This window comes from Xyrauchen texanus, chromosome 27 (genome assembly GCF_025860055.1).
Source record: "Xyrauchen texanus isolate HMW12.3.18 chromosome 27, RBS_HiC_50CHRs, whole genome shotgun sequence".
NCBI classification, from domain to species: Eukaryota; Metazoa; Chordata; class Actinopteri; order Cypriniformes; family Catostomidae; genus Xyrauchen; species Xyrauchen texanus.
In genome coordinates this window covers 41,059,792-41,077,291 of record NC_068302.1, presented here as the reverse complement: position 1 = coordinate 41,077,291, position 17,500 = coordinate 41,059,792, and the positions used below count along the sequence as shown (strand labels likewise).

Sequence of the window (17,500 nt, the reverse complement as noted above, 5' to 3'; positions counted from 1 at the left end):
TAATTACATTTGTTTTGTTTATTATTATTATATGTTAAAACACTTTTTTATGATGAAAGAGGGCGCTTTCACATATGATATGATGATGGAGTGGTGGTGGTGTAGTGGGCTAAAGCACATAACTGGTAATCAGGAGGTTGCTGGTTTGATCCCCACAGTCACCACCATTGTGTCCTTGAGTAAGACACTTAACTCCAGGTTGCTCCGGGGGGATTGTCCCTGTAATAAGTGCACTGTAAGTCACATTGGATAAAAGCATCTGCTAAATGCATAAATGTAAATGATGTTATCCAATCAGAAGATGATGTTGTTGTGTATACTACAGAAATCATTAACTTTGTGTAAATTGGGGGTCTGCGTATCTCAGCGAGTCACGAGTTCGAATTCAGGGTGTGCTGAGTGACTCCAGTCAGGTCTCCTTAGCACCCAAATTGGTACGGTTGCTAGGGGGGGTAGAGTCACATGGGGTAACCAAATTGGGCCGGTTGCTAGGGAGGGTAGAGTCACATGGGGTAACCAAATTGGGCCGGTTGCTAGGGAGGGTAGAGTCACATGTGGTAACCAAATTGGGCTGGTTGCTAGGGAGGGTAGAGTCACATGGGGTAACCAAATTGGGCTGGTTGCTAGGGAGGGTAGAGTCACATGGGGTAACCAAATTGGGCTGGTTGCTAGGGAGGGTAGAGTCACATGGGGTAACCAAATTGGGCTGGTTGCTAGGGAGGGTAGAGTCACATGGGGTAACCAAATTGGCCCGGTTGCTAGGGAGGGTAGAGTCACATTGGGTAACCAAATTGGCCCGGTTGCTAGGGAGGGTAGAGTCACATGGGGTAACCTCCTCGTGGTCACTATAATGTGGTTCTCGCTCTCGGTGGGGTGTGTGATGAGTTGTGCGTGGATGCCGCGGAGAATAGTGTGAAGCCTCCACATGCAATACGTCTCCACGGTAACACGTTCAAGAAGTCACGTGATAAGATGCGCGGATTGACGTCTCAGACACAGAGGCAACTGAGATTCGTCCTCCGCCACCTGGATTGAGGCGAGTCACTACGCCACCACGAGGACTTAGAGCGCATTGGGAATTGGCCATTCTAAAATGGTGTAAATTGTCATGTAAACACCTAGCGTTATGCTAAGCTAAAATACTATTTCTATCCCTTTTGCAAGCACCTGTTATATTTGTCTATCAAGAAATTCCACATTAGATTAAAAACCATTTTCTCTAGTAAGATATTTAATATTATTCAAGATAACATTTAACATGTACTGTTTTGTTTTCCTGTAAAACATCTAAAAATCCTCAAAACACGATACATTTACTCTACGTTGTTTTATAAGCAACACTTTCATTTTTTTTGCCAGATCTTTTATTTTGAATATAAATGTATTTTGTGTTACGGTACTGGAGGATTTAAAAATACAAAAATAACAAAATCTGCTAGTGATGAAAAAGTAATCCAAAGTACTTTAGATTACATTAATGACCTTGAGTAATCCAATAGAAGGCATTACAAATTACAGCATGTATTTTGTAATCTGTAGGGGAATACATTTGAAAAGTAACCCTGAGTATATGATACACAGTTGTTGCTTGTGTTTCACAGTCAGTGTGCTGAACATGTGGACGGGGAGGAAGTAATCAAAATGACGCGACCTGATGCTTTAATCTCACTGGACGCTGAGACTGATTTATCCGCCAGAAAAAAAACAACTCTCATCAGGTACATTAGGGTTTGGGGGGTTGTTGGTGTAGACAACGGGGGCACGTGGATACAGTGACTTTCGGGACGGAGAGGTGCGGTGACGTTGGTGTGCGCACGTGTGAAGTGTCCTATGTGTCACGGATGTCCAGAGACGGTTCCACCTCTACAATACGCAATTGTGCCCAAGACAAAAAATGACCAAAACGACAATTGCGAGTGGGGAATATCTCCGCCACTGACACAGAATCAGTTCTAAATCACAAAACACCAACATTGAACACAATAAAGTCCCTCCCTTTTTTTAATCTTTCTCAGAAATGCATAAAATAACACTTCTGCTCTCTGTATCAAGTCCCTTTGAAAATATGCGGGAACTACAAATCCCAATGTTATTGAACACACTTGATGGGTTCCCGTTCACTCAACATAATGTCATCTAGTAGAGTGCACATTATTCCGAAACACCATTTTGTCAGTGTAGAGCCAAAGTTAATATTTCACTCCACATCTGTCTGTTTTTGGCATGTTTTAGATCCAAAACATTAGACCCTGCACTCCTTCTGCAAGTCCAGAGGGACTCTGAATCAAAGTGTGAACACAGGAAACCGCAGACGGGACAGGTGCGTCTCTTCTCATATGAGCAGATGATCAATAAGAGATCCAAAGAACCTGGAAGCTTCATCCAGTCTGTCAACAAACAGAGATTTTATTTATAAGAGTTGTTGTTGGCTGGTTGGGTTGATTATTTTGAATTATATTTCAGATTCTGCGAACAAATTCCCAGTACCACAAAGTGTTTAAAGACATAAGTGAAGATGAACACCTGAGACAGAGTACGTATGTTTTGTTAATTATACTTTAAAAGTTGCATTTTAATAAAACATTGTATCAACTTTGATTTGTGTCTTACTGTATATCAAGTGCTCAGAACTGCATGTGTGTCCATGTTCACAGGTTACACGTGTGCCTTACAGAAAGATATTCTGTATCAAGGGAGACTCTTTGTGTCTGATAACTGGATTTGTTTCCATTCCAAAGTTTTTGGAAAAGACACCAAGGTAAAATACTGATATATATTCAGATTATATTATATAGACTGATATTATATGTGTGTAAATCTCACATAATATATCTGGGTCATATTTATTTATTTTTTGCTTATAGACAATTAAACCTATTTTAGGACAAGTTTCACATGTTTATGGGACCATCTAGTGGTCATTTGTGAAAAAGGTGGTTTCAATGTTTATGTCGATCTATTTATAATGGTTTGCATTAGACCCCGAAGCCGCCGCCAGGCGCCGCCATTTGCGCCATTTAGAATAATTTCCGCCAGCCAATAATTTCGTAAACCAAATTGAGCCGCCATCTGATAAAGTTTGGCTGAGCCGGCTAGAATTATTTGCATCAAATAATAATTCTATCACATAGAGACATACATACACGAAATATATAAACAATACACGAGATCTATTTTCCCACTGGATTCATAACAGCACAGTCTTGTGCTCGTTGCTACGATACACAGACTCGCAGTGAATTGACGACCAATTAAAATTGCTCGTTTTCCGTACAGAAGAAGCGATGCATGTTTTTCTTGCACTGAGGTGAAATGGCGGAAAGCAGCAAGCAAGGTAATTTTGATCTCACTTCTCACATACTTTCCTAATTCCTACTTAATTTTTTTTTTAACTTAGGCCTACCCAGACTTTTGTTAAATCTTCAGGGCACGGTTGCACAAACACCTGAATCAAAGATTGATGTTATGAACCAAATATTCTGGAACGGAGAGATTTATAGCACTGAACGTGATATTACTGCAGTAACAAACCACCGTTTCCACATTGCTAATTCACGACGCATGCTTCAGTGTACATTGAAGTGAAATGTGCAAAACTTTGTCCAAAATAATACTGATAACAGTGTGTGTTTATATTAAGACTTGTGGTGAAAAAAAGTCCGAAATATACATTTAGGTCTTTATTTTACTACACTTCATCTGTTTGCGTCTGTAGATTTCTCATAAATTCAACAAAGTTTGCATTCTTAATCAACTTACTTCTCCGTGATTTCTGCCGTCACGCAGGTAGTGTGCCGGTGGAATGCATGTTTAGTTCCACTGGCCTACTGCTCAATGGCAAACGATCATCACTTGCTCCTTCAAGGTGTAATATGATAAGCTTCATCCATGATAATGCCAAGTTATTGTATACAACTTAGCCTACATACATTTAGCCTAAACACAACACATTGTAGGCTATTTGAAAATGTTTAGTAGCATACAGACTACAAAATAAATATGTACATACGTTGTGAAAGTAAAATCTGGTGTTTTCTTTATTACATTGTATTGCATTTTGTAGAAATATAGTGTAAGCCATGCATTGCTTGGAAATATTGAGATCTAGTAAATCAGTATAACATAGACATCTGTAGACATGAAGTGGCAGCTTCAGCCATTTGCAGCTATGAAAAGTTTGGCAGCTGCAGCAGACATTTAGGTTTTGGCTGAGCCGGCTAGCCAGCCAATAACTTCATCAGCCAGCCATTATTCTCAAAACAAATGGCTTCGGGCTCTAGCTTGCATGAAAGTGACTCTTATGTTGGGATAAATTACAGCTTATTTTAATTAACTAAACGTGACAGTAATGATTTTATTGTCACTGATATTTAAAAATGAGTAATTGCTGATTATAAGCAACTTGTGCTTGGTTTAAATTTTGTATATTATTGATAACACATGTTGAAATCCATGTATCAAATATGATCCAAAAGGCTTTTCAGGAATCTCTCTATAGTTCAATGGAAAGGAGGAGGCGAGAACCGGCTTGACAATATAACAAATATTTTAATAATAAACTGAACCGGGCTGTTTGTCTGTCTCCGGTCACCTTTATCCCTCTCGGGCTTCACCAGCCTAATTAGGGACCGGGTGTGTGGAATCACAACCCAGCCAATCCCTCCGCCCTGCCACATTCCTCCCTCGTTCTCTCCGGCCAGGGAGCCCCTGGCATGACGTACCAGGTGATGGTGACGGTGATGGTACCAAATTTAAACACTAATATTTAAAAAGAGAGGGGAGAGAGAGAGAAGAAAAAATCAATCAAGAATTTACTAATAATTCTTTTTTTTAAAATATGGAATATGGCCTGGACAAATTCTCTAAGCAGTTTTCATGAGGTTCACCCATGATATATTTATATTCTTCCCCCTCCAGATTGTGATTCCAGTTTCCTCCGTGACAGTCATCAAGAAAACCAAAACTGCCATCTTGGTGCCAAATGCGCTGGATATTTCGACAGCACACGAGCGGGTGAAGCACATTTCACTGTCATGTCAATCAACATGTGAATGTGAGGACTGTTTTTCTAATGACTGTTTGTGATTTACAGCATGTGTTTGTCTCATTTATGTCTCGGGACACCACATACAAGGTTTTGATGTCAGTTTGCCCTCACTTGGTTGTAAGTCATTATATCACACACATTTAATTCAGTTCATTTGAATGTGGTAGTTTGTGACACAGTAATTGATTACAGGAGGACTGTCCTGGGATCAGTCAGATTCCATCCCAGAGCAGCTCGAGAGGACAGCAGACGTCTCTCCCACTGTAAGAACCGAGTGTTTCATAAGAACGGTCAGTGTTATTGATCATTTTCTGCTCTGATGGCGTGATGTGTTTGTGCAGGATCTCTCAGTGGATCTGTCTGATTTAGAGGCTCCAGTCAGACAGACGGATCAACACATGGACGACAGCAGCAGCTCCGACTGTCCAGAGTCTCCAGATTTGGAGAAAACCCCCAGTGTGTGTTTGAGGGTTTAAACATCATGTGTTCATTAGAGGAGGAATGAACGAGTGAATCGCACGAGACCTGTCTAGAACATGTCCGGATCATATTTCACCACTAAATTAAAAGCAATCATTTTTAGGACCATTAAGCACATTTTGTATGTACTGTAAATAAATGTCATTCTAATTATTGTGATGATATATAAATTGTAAAGTGTTTATACAGCAGGCTAGTGTTTGATGGACTGTTTTCATGTGATTCACTCATACGGTGTGCCATGTGCAGGATATTTATAATTCTTGATATCAGGAATGGACATTTACACTAGTAACAATGCAATTATTGATATAAAATATATATAATTTTTATTATATATATATAAAATATATCTAATATATTATATATATTGGGAAATTCCCCTAGTAAGTAATTCTAGAAATCTGAAATTGCGTTCTAATCACTGATATCATAAATTAGCATTTTTACTAGTGAAAATGTTCAGTGCCAAGAAAAAGTATGTGAACCCTTTGGAATGAGCTGGTTTTCTGCATTAAATGTTCATAAAATTAGATCTCATCAAGTGTAGACAAACACAATGTGCTTAAACTAACAACACACACACAATTATAATCTTTCATGTCTTTATTGAACACACCCCATTAAACTTTCACAGTGCTGTGGAGAAAGTAAGTGAACCCTTGGATTTAATAACTGGTCGATCCTCCTTTGGCAGCGATAACCTCAATCAAGCCTCTCTGATAGATGCGGATCAGACCTGCACAACGTTCAGAAGGAATTCTGGATCATTCTTCCTTACAGAACTGCTTCAGTTCAGACATATTCTTAGGATGTCTGGTGTGAACGCCTCTCTTGAGGTCATTCCACAGCATCTCTATTGGGTTCAGGTCTGGACTCTGACTGGGACACTCCAAAAGGGGGATTTTCTTTTTTTGAAGTCATTCTGTAGTGGATTTACTTCGATGTTTAGGGTCATTGTCCTGCTGCATCACCCAACTTTTACTGATCTTCAGCTGTATATTATCCTGTAGGACATCTTGATAAACTTTGGATATAATTTTTTCGCTCAATGATGGCATTAGCAGCAAAGCAGCCCCGAATCATGATGCTCCCTCCACCGTACTTCACCGTTGGGATGTTTTCATGTTGGTATGTGATGCCCTTTTTATGCCATACGTAGTGCTGCGTGTTCTCCCCAAACTTTGTCTAGCTGTGGACAGATGAATATCAAACGGCCAATTCTAGTGAGAGTACCTGTAGGACTAAATCACCTCCATTTATAGACAGTTTGTCTAACTGTGGACAGATGAATATCTAACGGACACTTCTAGTGAGAGTACCTATAGTACTAAATCATCTCCATTTATAGACAGTTTGTCTAACTGTGGACAGATGAATATCTAACGGACACTTCTAGTGAGAGTACCTATAGTACTAAATCATCTCCATTTATAGACAGTTTGTCTCACTGTGGACAGATGAATATCTAATGGCCACTTCTAGAGAGAGTACCTTCCATCCATCTTCAACCGCTTATCCGAAGTCGGGTCGCGGGGGCAGCTGCTCCAGCAGGGGGCTCCAAACTTCCCTATCCCGAGCCACATTAACCAGCTCTGACTGGGCGACCCCGAGGCGTTCCCAGGCCAGTGTGGAGATGTAATCTCTCCACCTAGTCCTGGGTCTTCCCGAGGCCTCCTCCCAGCTGGGCGTGCCTGAAACACCTCCCTAGGGAGGCGGCCAGGGGCATCCTTACCAGATGCCCAAACCACCTCAACTGACTCCTTTCAGCGCAAAGGAGCAGCGGCTCTACTCCGAGCTCCTCACGGATGACTGAGCTCCTCACCCTATCTCTAAGGGAGAAGCCTGCCACCCTTCTGAGGAAGCCCATTTCGGCCGCTTGTACTCGCTGACCTAGTTCTTTCGGTCATGACCCAACCTTCATGACCATAGGTGAGGGTAGGAACAAAAATTGACCGGTAGATCGAGAGCTTTGCCTTTCGGCTCAGCTCCTTTTCATGACAGCGGTCGCGATAGAGCGAGTGCAATACCGCCCCTGCTGCCCCGACTCTCCGGCCAACCTCCGCTCCATTGTCCCCTCACTTCGTGAACAAGACCCGAGGTACTTGAACTCCTTCACTTGGGGCAAAACCTCATTCCCTACCTGGAGTACGCACTCCATCGGTTTCCTGCTGAGAACCATGGCCTCAGATTTAGAGGTGCTAATCCTCATCCCAGCTGCTTCACACTCGACTGCCAAGCGATCCAGTGAGAGCTGAAGGTCACGGACCGATGATGACATGAAGACAACATCATCTGCAAAAAGCAGCGATGAGATCCCCAGCCCACCGAACCGCACACCTTCCCCACCCGACTACGCCTCGATATCCTGTCCATGAATATCACAAACAGGATTGGTGACAAAGCGCAGCCTTGGCGGAGACCAACCCCACATGGAATGAACTCGACTTTGTGCGAGGACCCGGACACAGCCCTCGCTTTGGGCGTACAGGGATTGGATCAGCCCTAAGAAGGGACCCCCCACCCCGTACTCCGCAGCACCTCCCACAGTCTCTCCGGGGGACCCGGTCATACGCCTTCTCCAGATCCACAAAACACATGTAGACCGGATGGGCATACTCCCAGGCCCCCTCCAGGATCCTTGCGAGAGTAAAGATCTGGTCCGTCGTTCCACGGCCAGGGCCGAAAACCGCATTGTTCCTCTTCAATCTGAGGTTCGACAATCGGCCGAACCCTCCTCTCCAGCACCTTGGAGTAAACTTTACCAGGGAGGCTGAGAAGTGTGATACCCCTGTAGTTGGCACACACTCTCTGATCCCCCTTTTGAAGAGGGAACCACCACCCCGTTCTGCCACTCCTTAGGCACTGTCCCAGATTTCCATGCAATGTTGAAGAGGCGTGTCATCCATGACACCCCCTCCACATCCAGAGCTTTCAGCATTTCTGGTGGGATCTCATCAATCCCGGGGCTTTGCCACTGCGGAGTTGTTTGACTACCTCAGTGACCTCCCCAGGGAAATAGAATCTGATCCCCCATCATCCTCCGGCTCTGCCTCTACCATAGAGGGCGTGTTGGGATTTAGGAGTTCTTCAAAGTGTTCCTTCCACCGCCCAATAACCTCCTCGGTTGAGGTCAACAGCGTCCCATCTTTGCTGTATACAGCTTGAATGGTTCCCGTTTCCCCCTCCTAAGGTGGCGGACGGTTTTCCAGAAGCACTTTAGTGCGGACCGAAAGTCCTTCTCCATGGCTTCTCCGAACTTCTCCCACACCCACTGCTTTGCCTCCCTCACGGCCGAGGCCACAGCCCTTCGGGCCTGTCGGTACCTTGCAACTGCCTCCGGAGACCTCCGGGACAACAAATCCGGAAGGCCTCTTTCTTCAGTCGGACGGCTTCCCTGACCACCAGTGTCCACCACGGTGTTCGAGGGTTACCACCCCTTGCGGCACCTAAAACCTTGAGGCCGCAGCTCTCCACAGCGGCCCGGCAATGGAAGCTTTGAACATTGCCCACTCCGGTTCAATGTCCCCAACCTCCGCAGGGATGCCTGAAAAGCTCCGCCGGAGGTGTGAGTTGAAGATCTCGCGGACAGGGACCTCCTCCAAACGTTCCCAGTTCACCCGCACTACTCGCTTGGGCTTCCCAGGTCTGTCCAGAGTCTTTCCCCACCCCTGACCCAACTCACCACCAGATGGTGATCGGTTGACAGCTCTGCCCCTCTCTTTACCCGAGTGTCCAAAACATATGGCCTCAGATCCGGCGACACGATTACAAAATCGATCATCGACCTTCGGCCTAGGGTGCTCTGGTACCACGTACACTTATGAGCATCCTTATGTTCGAACATGGTGTTTGTTATAGATAATCCATGACTAGCACAGAAATCCAATAACAAACATCCACTTGAGTTCAGATCAGGAGGCCGTTCCTCCCAATCACGCCTTTCCAGGTGTCCCTGTCATTTCCCATGTGTGCGTTGAAGTCACCCAGCATCACTATGGAGTCCCCTACTGGGGCCCTATTCAGGACTCCATTCAGGGTCTCCAAGAAGGCCGAATACTCTGAACTGCTGTTCGGTGCATATGCACAGACAACAGTCAGAGTTTTCCCCACAACCCGTAGGCGTAGGGAGGCGACCCTCTCGATCCACTGGGGTAAACTCCAGCGTAGTGGCGCTCAGCCGGGGACTCGTGAGTATCCCCACACCCGCCCGTCGCCTCACACCCTGGGAAACTCCAGAGAAGAATAGAGTCCATCCCTATCCAGGAGTACGGATCCAGAGCCAAAACTGTGCGTCGATGTAAGCCCCACCAGATCCAGCTGGTAGCGCTCCACCTCCCTCACTAGTTCCGGCTCCTTCCCCCAGTGAGGTGACATTCCACGTCCCCAGAGCAAGCCTTTGCTGCCGGGTCTGGTCCGTCGAGGCCCACGGCCTTCACTGCCGCCCATATGGCAGCGCACCCGACTCCTGCGGTTCCTCCAATGGGTGGTGGGCCCAAGGGATGTAGAGGGGGGTTCCACGTTGCTTCTTCGGGCTGTGCCCGGCCAGGCTCCGTGACAAGCCCGGCCACCAGATGCTCGCCGACGAGCCCTCCATCTGGGCCTGGCTCCAGACAGGGGTCCCGGGCTTCCTCCGGGCAGGGTAACTCCTCCTCTTGCCGTTTTATCCATGAGTCATTTTGAACCATTCTTAGTCTGGCCCCTCACCTGAGACCACTTTGCCTTGGGAGACCCTACCAGGAGCATATGGCTCCAGACAACACAACCCTCAGGATCATAAGGGCACACAAACCTCTCCACCACGATAAGGTGCTGGTTCCCGGAGAGGCCTAGAGAGAGTACCTATAGTACTAAATCATCTCCATTTATAGACAGTTTGTCTCACTGTGGACAGATGAATATCTAACGGCCACTTCTGGTGAGAGTACCTATAGTACTAAATCATCTCCATTTATAGACAGTTTGTCTCACTGTGGACAGATGAATATCTAACGGCCACTTCTAGAGAGAGTACCTATAGTACTAAATCATCTCCATTTATAGACAGTTTGTCTAACTGTGCACAGATGTATATCTAACGGCCACTTCTAGTGAGAGTACCTATAGTACTAAATCATCTCCATTTATAGACAGTTTGTCTCACTGTGGACAGATGAATATCTAACGGCCACTTCTAGAGAGAGTACCTATAGTACTAAATCATCTCCATTTATAAACAGTTTGTCTAACTGTGGACAGATGAATATCTAACGGCCACTTCTAGAGAGAGTACCTATAGTACTAAATCATCTCCATTTATAGACAGTTTGTCTAACTGTGGACAGATGATTATCTAACGGCCACTTCTAGAGAGAGTACCTATAGTACTAAATCATCTCCATTTATAGACAGTTTTTCTAACTGTGGACAGATGAATATCTAACGGACACTTCTAGTGAGAGTACCTATAGTACTAAATCATCTCCATTTATAGACAGTTTGTCTCACTGTGGACAGATGAATATCTAACGGCCACTTCTAGTGAGAGTACCTATAGTACTAAATCATCTCCATTTATAGACAGTTTGTCTCACTGTGGACAGATGAATATCTAACGGCCACTTCTAGTGAGAGTACCTATAGTACTAAATCATCTCCATTTATAGACAGTTTGTCTCACTGTGGACAGATGAATATCTAACGGCCACTTCTAGTGAGAGTACCTATAGTACTAAATCATCTCCATTTATAGACAGTTTGTCTCACTGTGGACAGGTGAATATCTAACGGCCACTTCTAGAGAGAGTACCTATAGTACTAAATCATCTCCATTTATAGACAGTTTGTCTAACTGTGGACAGATGAATATCTAACGGCCACTTCTAGAGAGAGTACCTATAGTACTAAATCATCTCCATTTATAGACAGTTTTTCTAACTGTGGACAGATGAATATCTAACGGCCACTTCTAGTGAGAGTACCTATAGTACTAAATCATCTCCATTTATAGACAGTTTGTCTCACTGTGGACAGATGAATATCTAACGGCCACTTCTAGTGAGAGTACCTATAGTACTAAATCATCTCCATTTATAGACAGTTTGTCTCACTGTGGACAGATGAATATCTAACGGCCACTTCTAGTGAGAGTACCTATAGTACTAAATCATCTCCATTTATAGACAGTTTGTCTCACTGTGGACAGATGAATATCTAACGGCCACTTCTAGTGAGAGTACCTATAGTACTAAATCATCTCCATTTATAGACAGTTTGTCTCACTGTGGACAGGTGAATATCTAACGGCCACTTCTAGAGAGAGTACCTATAGTACTAAATCATCTCCATTTATAGACAGTTTGTCTAACTGTGGACAGATGAATATCTAACGGCCACTTCTAGAGAGAGTACCTATAGTACTAAATCATCTCCATTTATAGACAGTTTGTCTAACTGTGCACAGATGAATATCTAACGGCCACTTCTAGTGAGAGTACTTATAGTACTAAATCATCTCCATTTATAGACAGTTTGTCTCACTGTGGACAGATGAATATCTAACGGCCACTTCTAGAGAGAGTACCTATAGTACTAAATCATCTCCATTTATAAACAGTTTGTCTAACTGTGGACAGATGAATATCTAACGGCCACTTCTAGTGAGAGTACCTATAGTACTAAATCATCTCCATTTATAGACAGTTTGTCTAACTGTGGACAGATGAATATCTAACGGCCACTTCTAGAGAGAGTACCTATAGTACTAAATCATCTCCATTTATAGACAGTTTGTCTAACTGTGGACAGATGAATATCTAAACTCTTTGCAAAGATAACTTTGCAACCCTTTTCAGATTCATGCAAATCATCAATTCTTGATTGTGGGGCGGCCGTTGTTCAGGTTGTAGAGCGGGTTCTCGGATCGATTCCCGGCCCACATGACGCCACATGCCGAAGTGTTCTTGGGCAAGACACTGAACCCCAAGTTGCTCCCAATGGCAGACTAGCACCTTTCATCCAGCTCTACCATCATTGGTGTGTGAATGTGAGTGTGAATGAGACATAGCGTAAAGCGCTTTGAATACTGCTAAGGTTAAAAAGCCGCTATATAAGTGCAATTTACCATCTTCTGAAATATCTTTTTTGTGATGCATGGTCCACGTCAGAAGATGTTACTTGTGAATAGCAAACTCAAAATATTTGAGTGCTTTTTTAAGTTAGAGTAGCTCTAACCCGCACCTCCAATCTCGTTTCAATAACTGGATGCATGTTTGCCATCTCTTGACTCGAATTAGCTTTATTAGTCTTTAGCCTAGGGGTTCACTTACTTTCTCCACAGCACTATGAATGTTTAATGGGCTGTGTTCAATAAAGACATGAAAGATTATAATTGTGTGTGTGTGTTGTTAGTTTAAGCATGTTGTGTTCATCTATACTTGATGAGATCACATTTAATGACCAATTCATGCAGGAAACCAGCTAATACCAAAGGGTTCACTTACTTTTTGTGCCACTGTCAATATCTATATAGCTATAACTTATCTACAATCCTATTCTGCACATGATTAAAGTCAACTCGGATTGCCATAGGTGAAGATAATTGAAGTTCTGATGTCATATTACTGTTGTTATTAGATCTTTATTGAACAGTAAAACTGATATTATTTGGATTTGTGCCTCAACATCAGTGTCATTTTTTCACAGAGTTCCCCAAATGTTCGCCAACTTTCACTGACAAATCTAAACAAGACATTGAACTGGATTCTCACCCACAACAACAAACTGATACTACAACAAACCTGCAATACAATGGTAAAATACTTAATACCCATAAACCACACCTGCAGTATATGATCAGCACCCTGTGGAGCTTTAAGTATTGATTCATTGAGAAATGTTTCTTCAGGGTCATCAGAGGTCGAGTTCATGAAAACATTGAGACCGGTTTCACTCTCATTAAACACACTTGTGTTGGTCTATCTGTCTCTGTGAGTCTTATACACATATATCTGCATTCACACCCTCAAACAAACATTCGGATGTTTTCATAATCAGACTCATTGTGTTGTTTCAGTGTCTGTATTCTGATGTTGTCGTCTTGTTACATGGCGTTTAAAATCGTATCTCTGGAGGAACGCTTGACATCCCTCGTCTCCATGGAGTTTCCTCACAAAGGGTAAAGACCAAAAAATAAGAAATTACTTATACTATTAATTTGATTATATTCTCCCAATTTTGGAACGCCCAATTCCCACTACTTAGCAGGTCCTCGTGGTGGTGCGGTTACTCGCCTCAATCCGGGTGGCAGAGGATGAGTCTCAGTTGCCTCCGCGTCTGAGACCGTCAATCGGCACATCTGATCACGTGACTCGTTGTGCATGACACCGCGGAGACTCACAGCATGTGGAGACTCATGTTACTCTCCACGATCCACACACAACTCACCACACGCCCCATTGAGAGAACCACTAATCACCACCACGAGGAGGTTACCCCATGTGACTCTACCCTCCCTAGCAACCGGGACAATTTGGTTACCCCATGTGACTCTACACTCCCTAGCAACTGGGCCAATTTGGTTACCCCATGTGACTCTACCCTCCCTAGCAACCAGGCCAATCTGGTTACCCCATGTGACTCTACCCTCCCTAGCAACCGGGCCAATTTGGTTACCCCATGTGACTCTACCCTCCCTAGCAACCAGGCCAATTTGGTAACCCCATGTGACTCTACCCTCCCTAGCAACCGGGCCAATTTGGTTACCCCATGTGACTCTACCCTCCCTAGCAACCGGGCCAATTTGAATACCCCATGTGACTCTACCCTCTCTAGCAACCGGGCCAATTTGGTTACCCCATGTGACTCTACCCTCCCTAGCAACCGGGCCAATTTGGTTACCCCATGTGACTCTACCCTCCCTAGCAACCGGGCAATTTGGTTACCCCATGTGACTCTACACTCTCTAGCAACCGGGCCAATTTGGTTACCCCATGTGACATGTGGTTGCTAAGGAGACCTGATTGGAGTCACTCAGCACGTCCTGAATTCAAACGTCAATACTCACTGAGATATCCAGACTCCCAATTTGGTTACATTATTAATGGCTGCATCTCTTGCATTACCTCATGAAATGAACCAGAGAACAGACGTTCAGTTTTCGTTAACACTTTATTATCCATTCAGTTTGCCAGAGAATGGAAATTTGCCTTTGACCCTGGCATAAAAAGATAACAGATAAACATGTACAATACATACACATAAACAGACATTTAAATGAAGCTAACACGACTTTAAATAAAAAACATCGTCATGAATAAAAGGGAAACTCAGAGGAATATTCCGGATACAATACAAGTTACGCTCACTCATCCCTCATTGTTCTGTAAAAAAGCAAACATCTGGTTCTAGTGAGACGCTTACAGTGGAAGTCAACGGGGCAATTTTGAGGGTTTAAAAGCAGGAATATGCAGAGGTTTGAACGAGGTTCTGTGTAATGTGTACATGTGTTTATCCTGCAGAGATGAATATGAAGGATTGTTCTCTAGAGATCCAGCGGAGATCTGCTCGGTGCTTTCTGCGAGTCTCGTGACATTGGAAAAGGTTTGTGAGTGACACGTGTGTGTATGTTGATGATCTGTACAGCCCTGATGTGTGTGTGTGTGATTGTGTGTGTGTGTGTGTGTATGTTGATGATCTGTACAGCCCTGATGTGTGTGTGTGTGATTGTGTGTGTGTGTGTGTGTATGTTGATGATCTGTACAGCCCTGATGTGTGTGTGTGTGATTGTGTGTGTGTGTGTGTGTATGTTGATGATCTTTACAGCACTGATATGTGTGTGTGTGTGAGTGTGTAGTGTGTGTGTGTGTGTGTGTGTGTGTGTGTGTGTGTGTGTATGTGAGCATGTATTTATCACTTTGTGGGGACCAAATGTCCCCATAAGGATAGTAAAACCCGAAATTTTTGACCTTGTGGGGACATTTTGTCGGTCCCCATGAGGAAAACAGCTTATAAATCATACTAAATTATGTTTTTTGAAAATGTAAAAATGCAGAAAGTTTTCTGTGAGGGTTAGGTTTAGGGGTAGGGTTAGGTTTAGGGGATAGAATATAAAGTTTGTACAGTATAAAAACCATTATGTCTATGGAAAGTCCCCATAAAACATGGAAACACAACATTTGTGTATGTGTGTGTGTGTGTGTGTGTGTGTGTGTGTGTGAGTGTGAGTGTGAGTGTGTGAGTGTGAGTTGTGAGTGTGAGTGTGAGTGTGAGTGTGAGTTGTGTGTGTGTGTGTGTGTGTGTGTGTGTGTGTGTGTGTGTGTGTGTGTGTGTGTGTGCGCGTGTGCGCGTGTGTGTATGTGTGTGTTGGTAATACCTGAAAGACTGAATTTGAAGGATGTGAATGATTGATTTTCTTAATGAAACATGAGTTGAAAGTTTTCTATTTGCACCAGGATGAAAGAGAATGTTGCTGCAGCACTGAAACAATATTTGGCTTTGTTTGAAATGTTTACTTTGATTTACCAAAATTTTGGAAGTGCCACAATATGCTTACGGTCAAACCTGACCACGATGTTACAAAGAAAAGAGCGAGCGTTTATTTTAAACATCAAAATTCAAGCATAAACGTTCTTCCTCTGGACTCAGACTGTGTATAAATGTGTCTATACTTGTGAAACATGATTGTAATGTTCATTTGATTAAAGGCTCATAGCACACTATTATTAATGATTAAACATGATCATTTACTGTCGGGAGAAATTGAGACGTCTGATCATGTTTTCTAGATTCACAGAAGTCTGCAGAGACTGCTGGAGTCTGTATCTGATGAGTGATGGACAGATCGTCACGAGTGATGTCGAGGATTGTTATTTACTGTTTACTGAGTGAAGAAACGATCATTACATGCTTCAGTGTGTTGTGCTGCAGTCTTCAGCGTTTTTACCCAACTGATTTAAATGAGTGTATATGATTTATATTAGCATGAATTACAGTAATTAGATTGAATGAAATTGGATATATGTTATATTGTACAGATAACACTGAGTCAGCGAATCACATGTCAAATAAGAATGATCAACACTGTATTAGTGTCCTATGATGTGATTAATAAACACATGTGTATATGTCAGGAGGTTGTTTTGTTGGTGTTTATTTTAGTGCTCAGGAATGTCCTGATGAAGCGTGTGTGACCATTTATTTCCCCAACAAACATACTAACAACATGCGGACCTTCATTACAGTTTTTTACGATTGCTTACACACTAGAATTGAACTTTTCCCACAATTAGCAAAACCTTACACTCAAGGAGCAAAACACAAGGCTAGATTTGCACAACTGTAAGCACATTGTCAGCTTCACACTATTTGCAAATCACTAAACACACTTGTATACATCAGACACAGAAGTATATCATGATGTCACTTCCTTGCAATTCCAAAGCACTGACTGTCAAATGACCACACCTATGAGCCAATCTGTTAAACACAGCCATCAGGTGCACAAACACATGATTGCTAAATTGTAGACGCACCAATCAGTTTTAAGCACTATAAAAATGCAGCAGGTAGGTTCACCTGCCTTCAACCAAAATGGAAGGAGTCAGAAGAAGAGTGAGGGTGAGACGAGGAGTACGAGGAGGAGAAGGAGGAAGAGGTCGAGGAAGACCTGAAGCAGGAGGAGAACGTGCACAAAGAAGAAGAGGACCAAACTTATCAAATGACATTCGTGCAACACTAGTGGACCATGTTGTGAACCACAGATTGAGTTCAATCAAATCTTAGGAGATATACAGATCCACAGGAAAACAGGTAAAAGATCTGTCTACAGTTACAGTAGGTCTACATTATCGGTGACCATGCCATTTTCAATAATGTCCATCAGGTCTCTCAGTCAACACTGGCACGCATCCTGAAAAGACATCAGGTTCAAATGAAACAACTTTATCGAGTGCCTTTTGAGCACACTTCAGAGCGGGTCAAACGGCTGCGGCATGA

At 43.3% G+C, this 17,500-nt stretch overlaps 1 protein-coding gene across 1 annotated transcript in view; it reads left to right on the top strand.

Moving 5' to 3' along the window:
- The window catches only part of LOC127620700 (GRAM domain-containing protein 2B-like), an 18,323-nt gene extending 1,692 nt beyond the window's left edge, over positions 1 to 16,631 (top strand). Inside the window, exons 3-15 of the mRNA XM_052093890.1 lie at positions 1,602 to 1,718; positions 2,233 to 2,320; positions 2,464 to 2,533; positions 2,655 to 2,758; positions 4,918 to 5,013; positions 5,093 to 5,164; positions 5,240 to 5,302; positions 5,389 to 5,503; positions 13,211 to 13,318; positions 13,413 to 13,494; positions 13,581 to 13,682; positions 15,025 to 15,106; positions 16,291 to 16,631. Of these exons, the coding sequence (XP_051949850.1) occupies positions 1,642 to 1,718; positions 2,233 to 2,320; positions 2,464 to 2,533; positions 2,655 to 2,758; positions 4,918 to 5,013; positions 5,093 to 5,164; positions 5,240 to 5,302; positions 5,389 to 5,503; positions 13,211 to 13,318; positions 13,413 to 13,494; positions 13,581 to 13,682; positions 15,025 to 15,106; positions 16,291 to 16,338 (1,107 nt within the window). The 5' untranslated portion in view covers positions 1,602 to 1,641 and the 3' untranslated portion in view covers positions 16,339 to 16,631. The remainder of the gene's footprint in view (positions 1 to 1,601; positions 1,719 to 2,232; positions 2,321 to 2,463; positions 2,534 to 2,654; positions 2,759 to 4,917; positions 5,014 to 5,092; positions 5,165 to 5,239; positions 5,303 to 5,388; positions 5,504 to 13,210; positions 13,319 to 13,412; positions 13,495 to 13,580; positions 13,683 to 15,024; positions 15,107 to 16,290) is intronic.
- Positions 16,632 to 17,500: the final 869 nt, after the last annotated feature.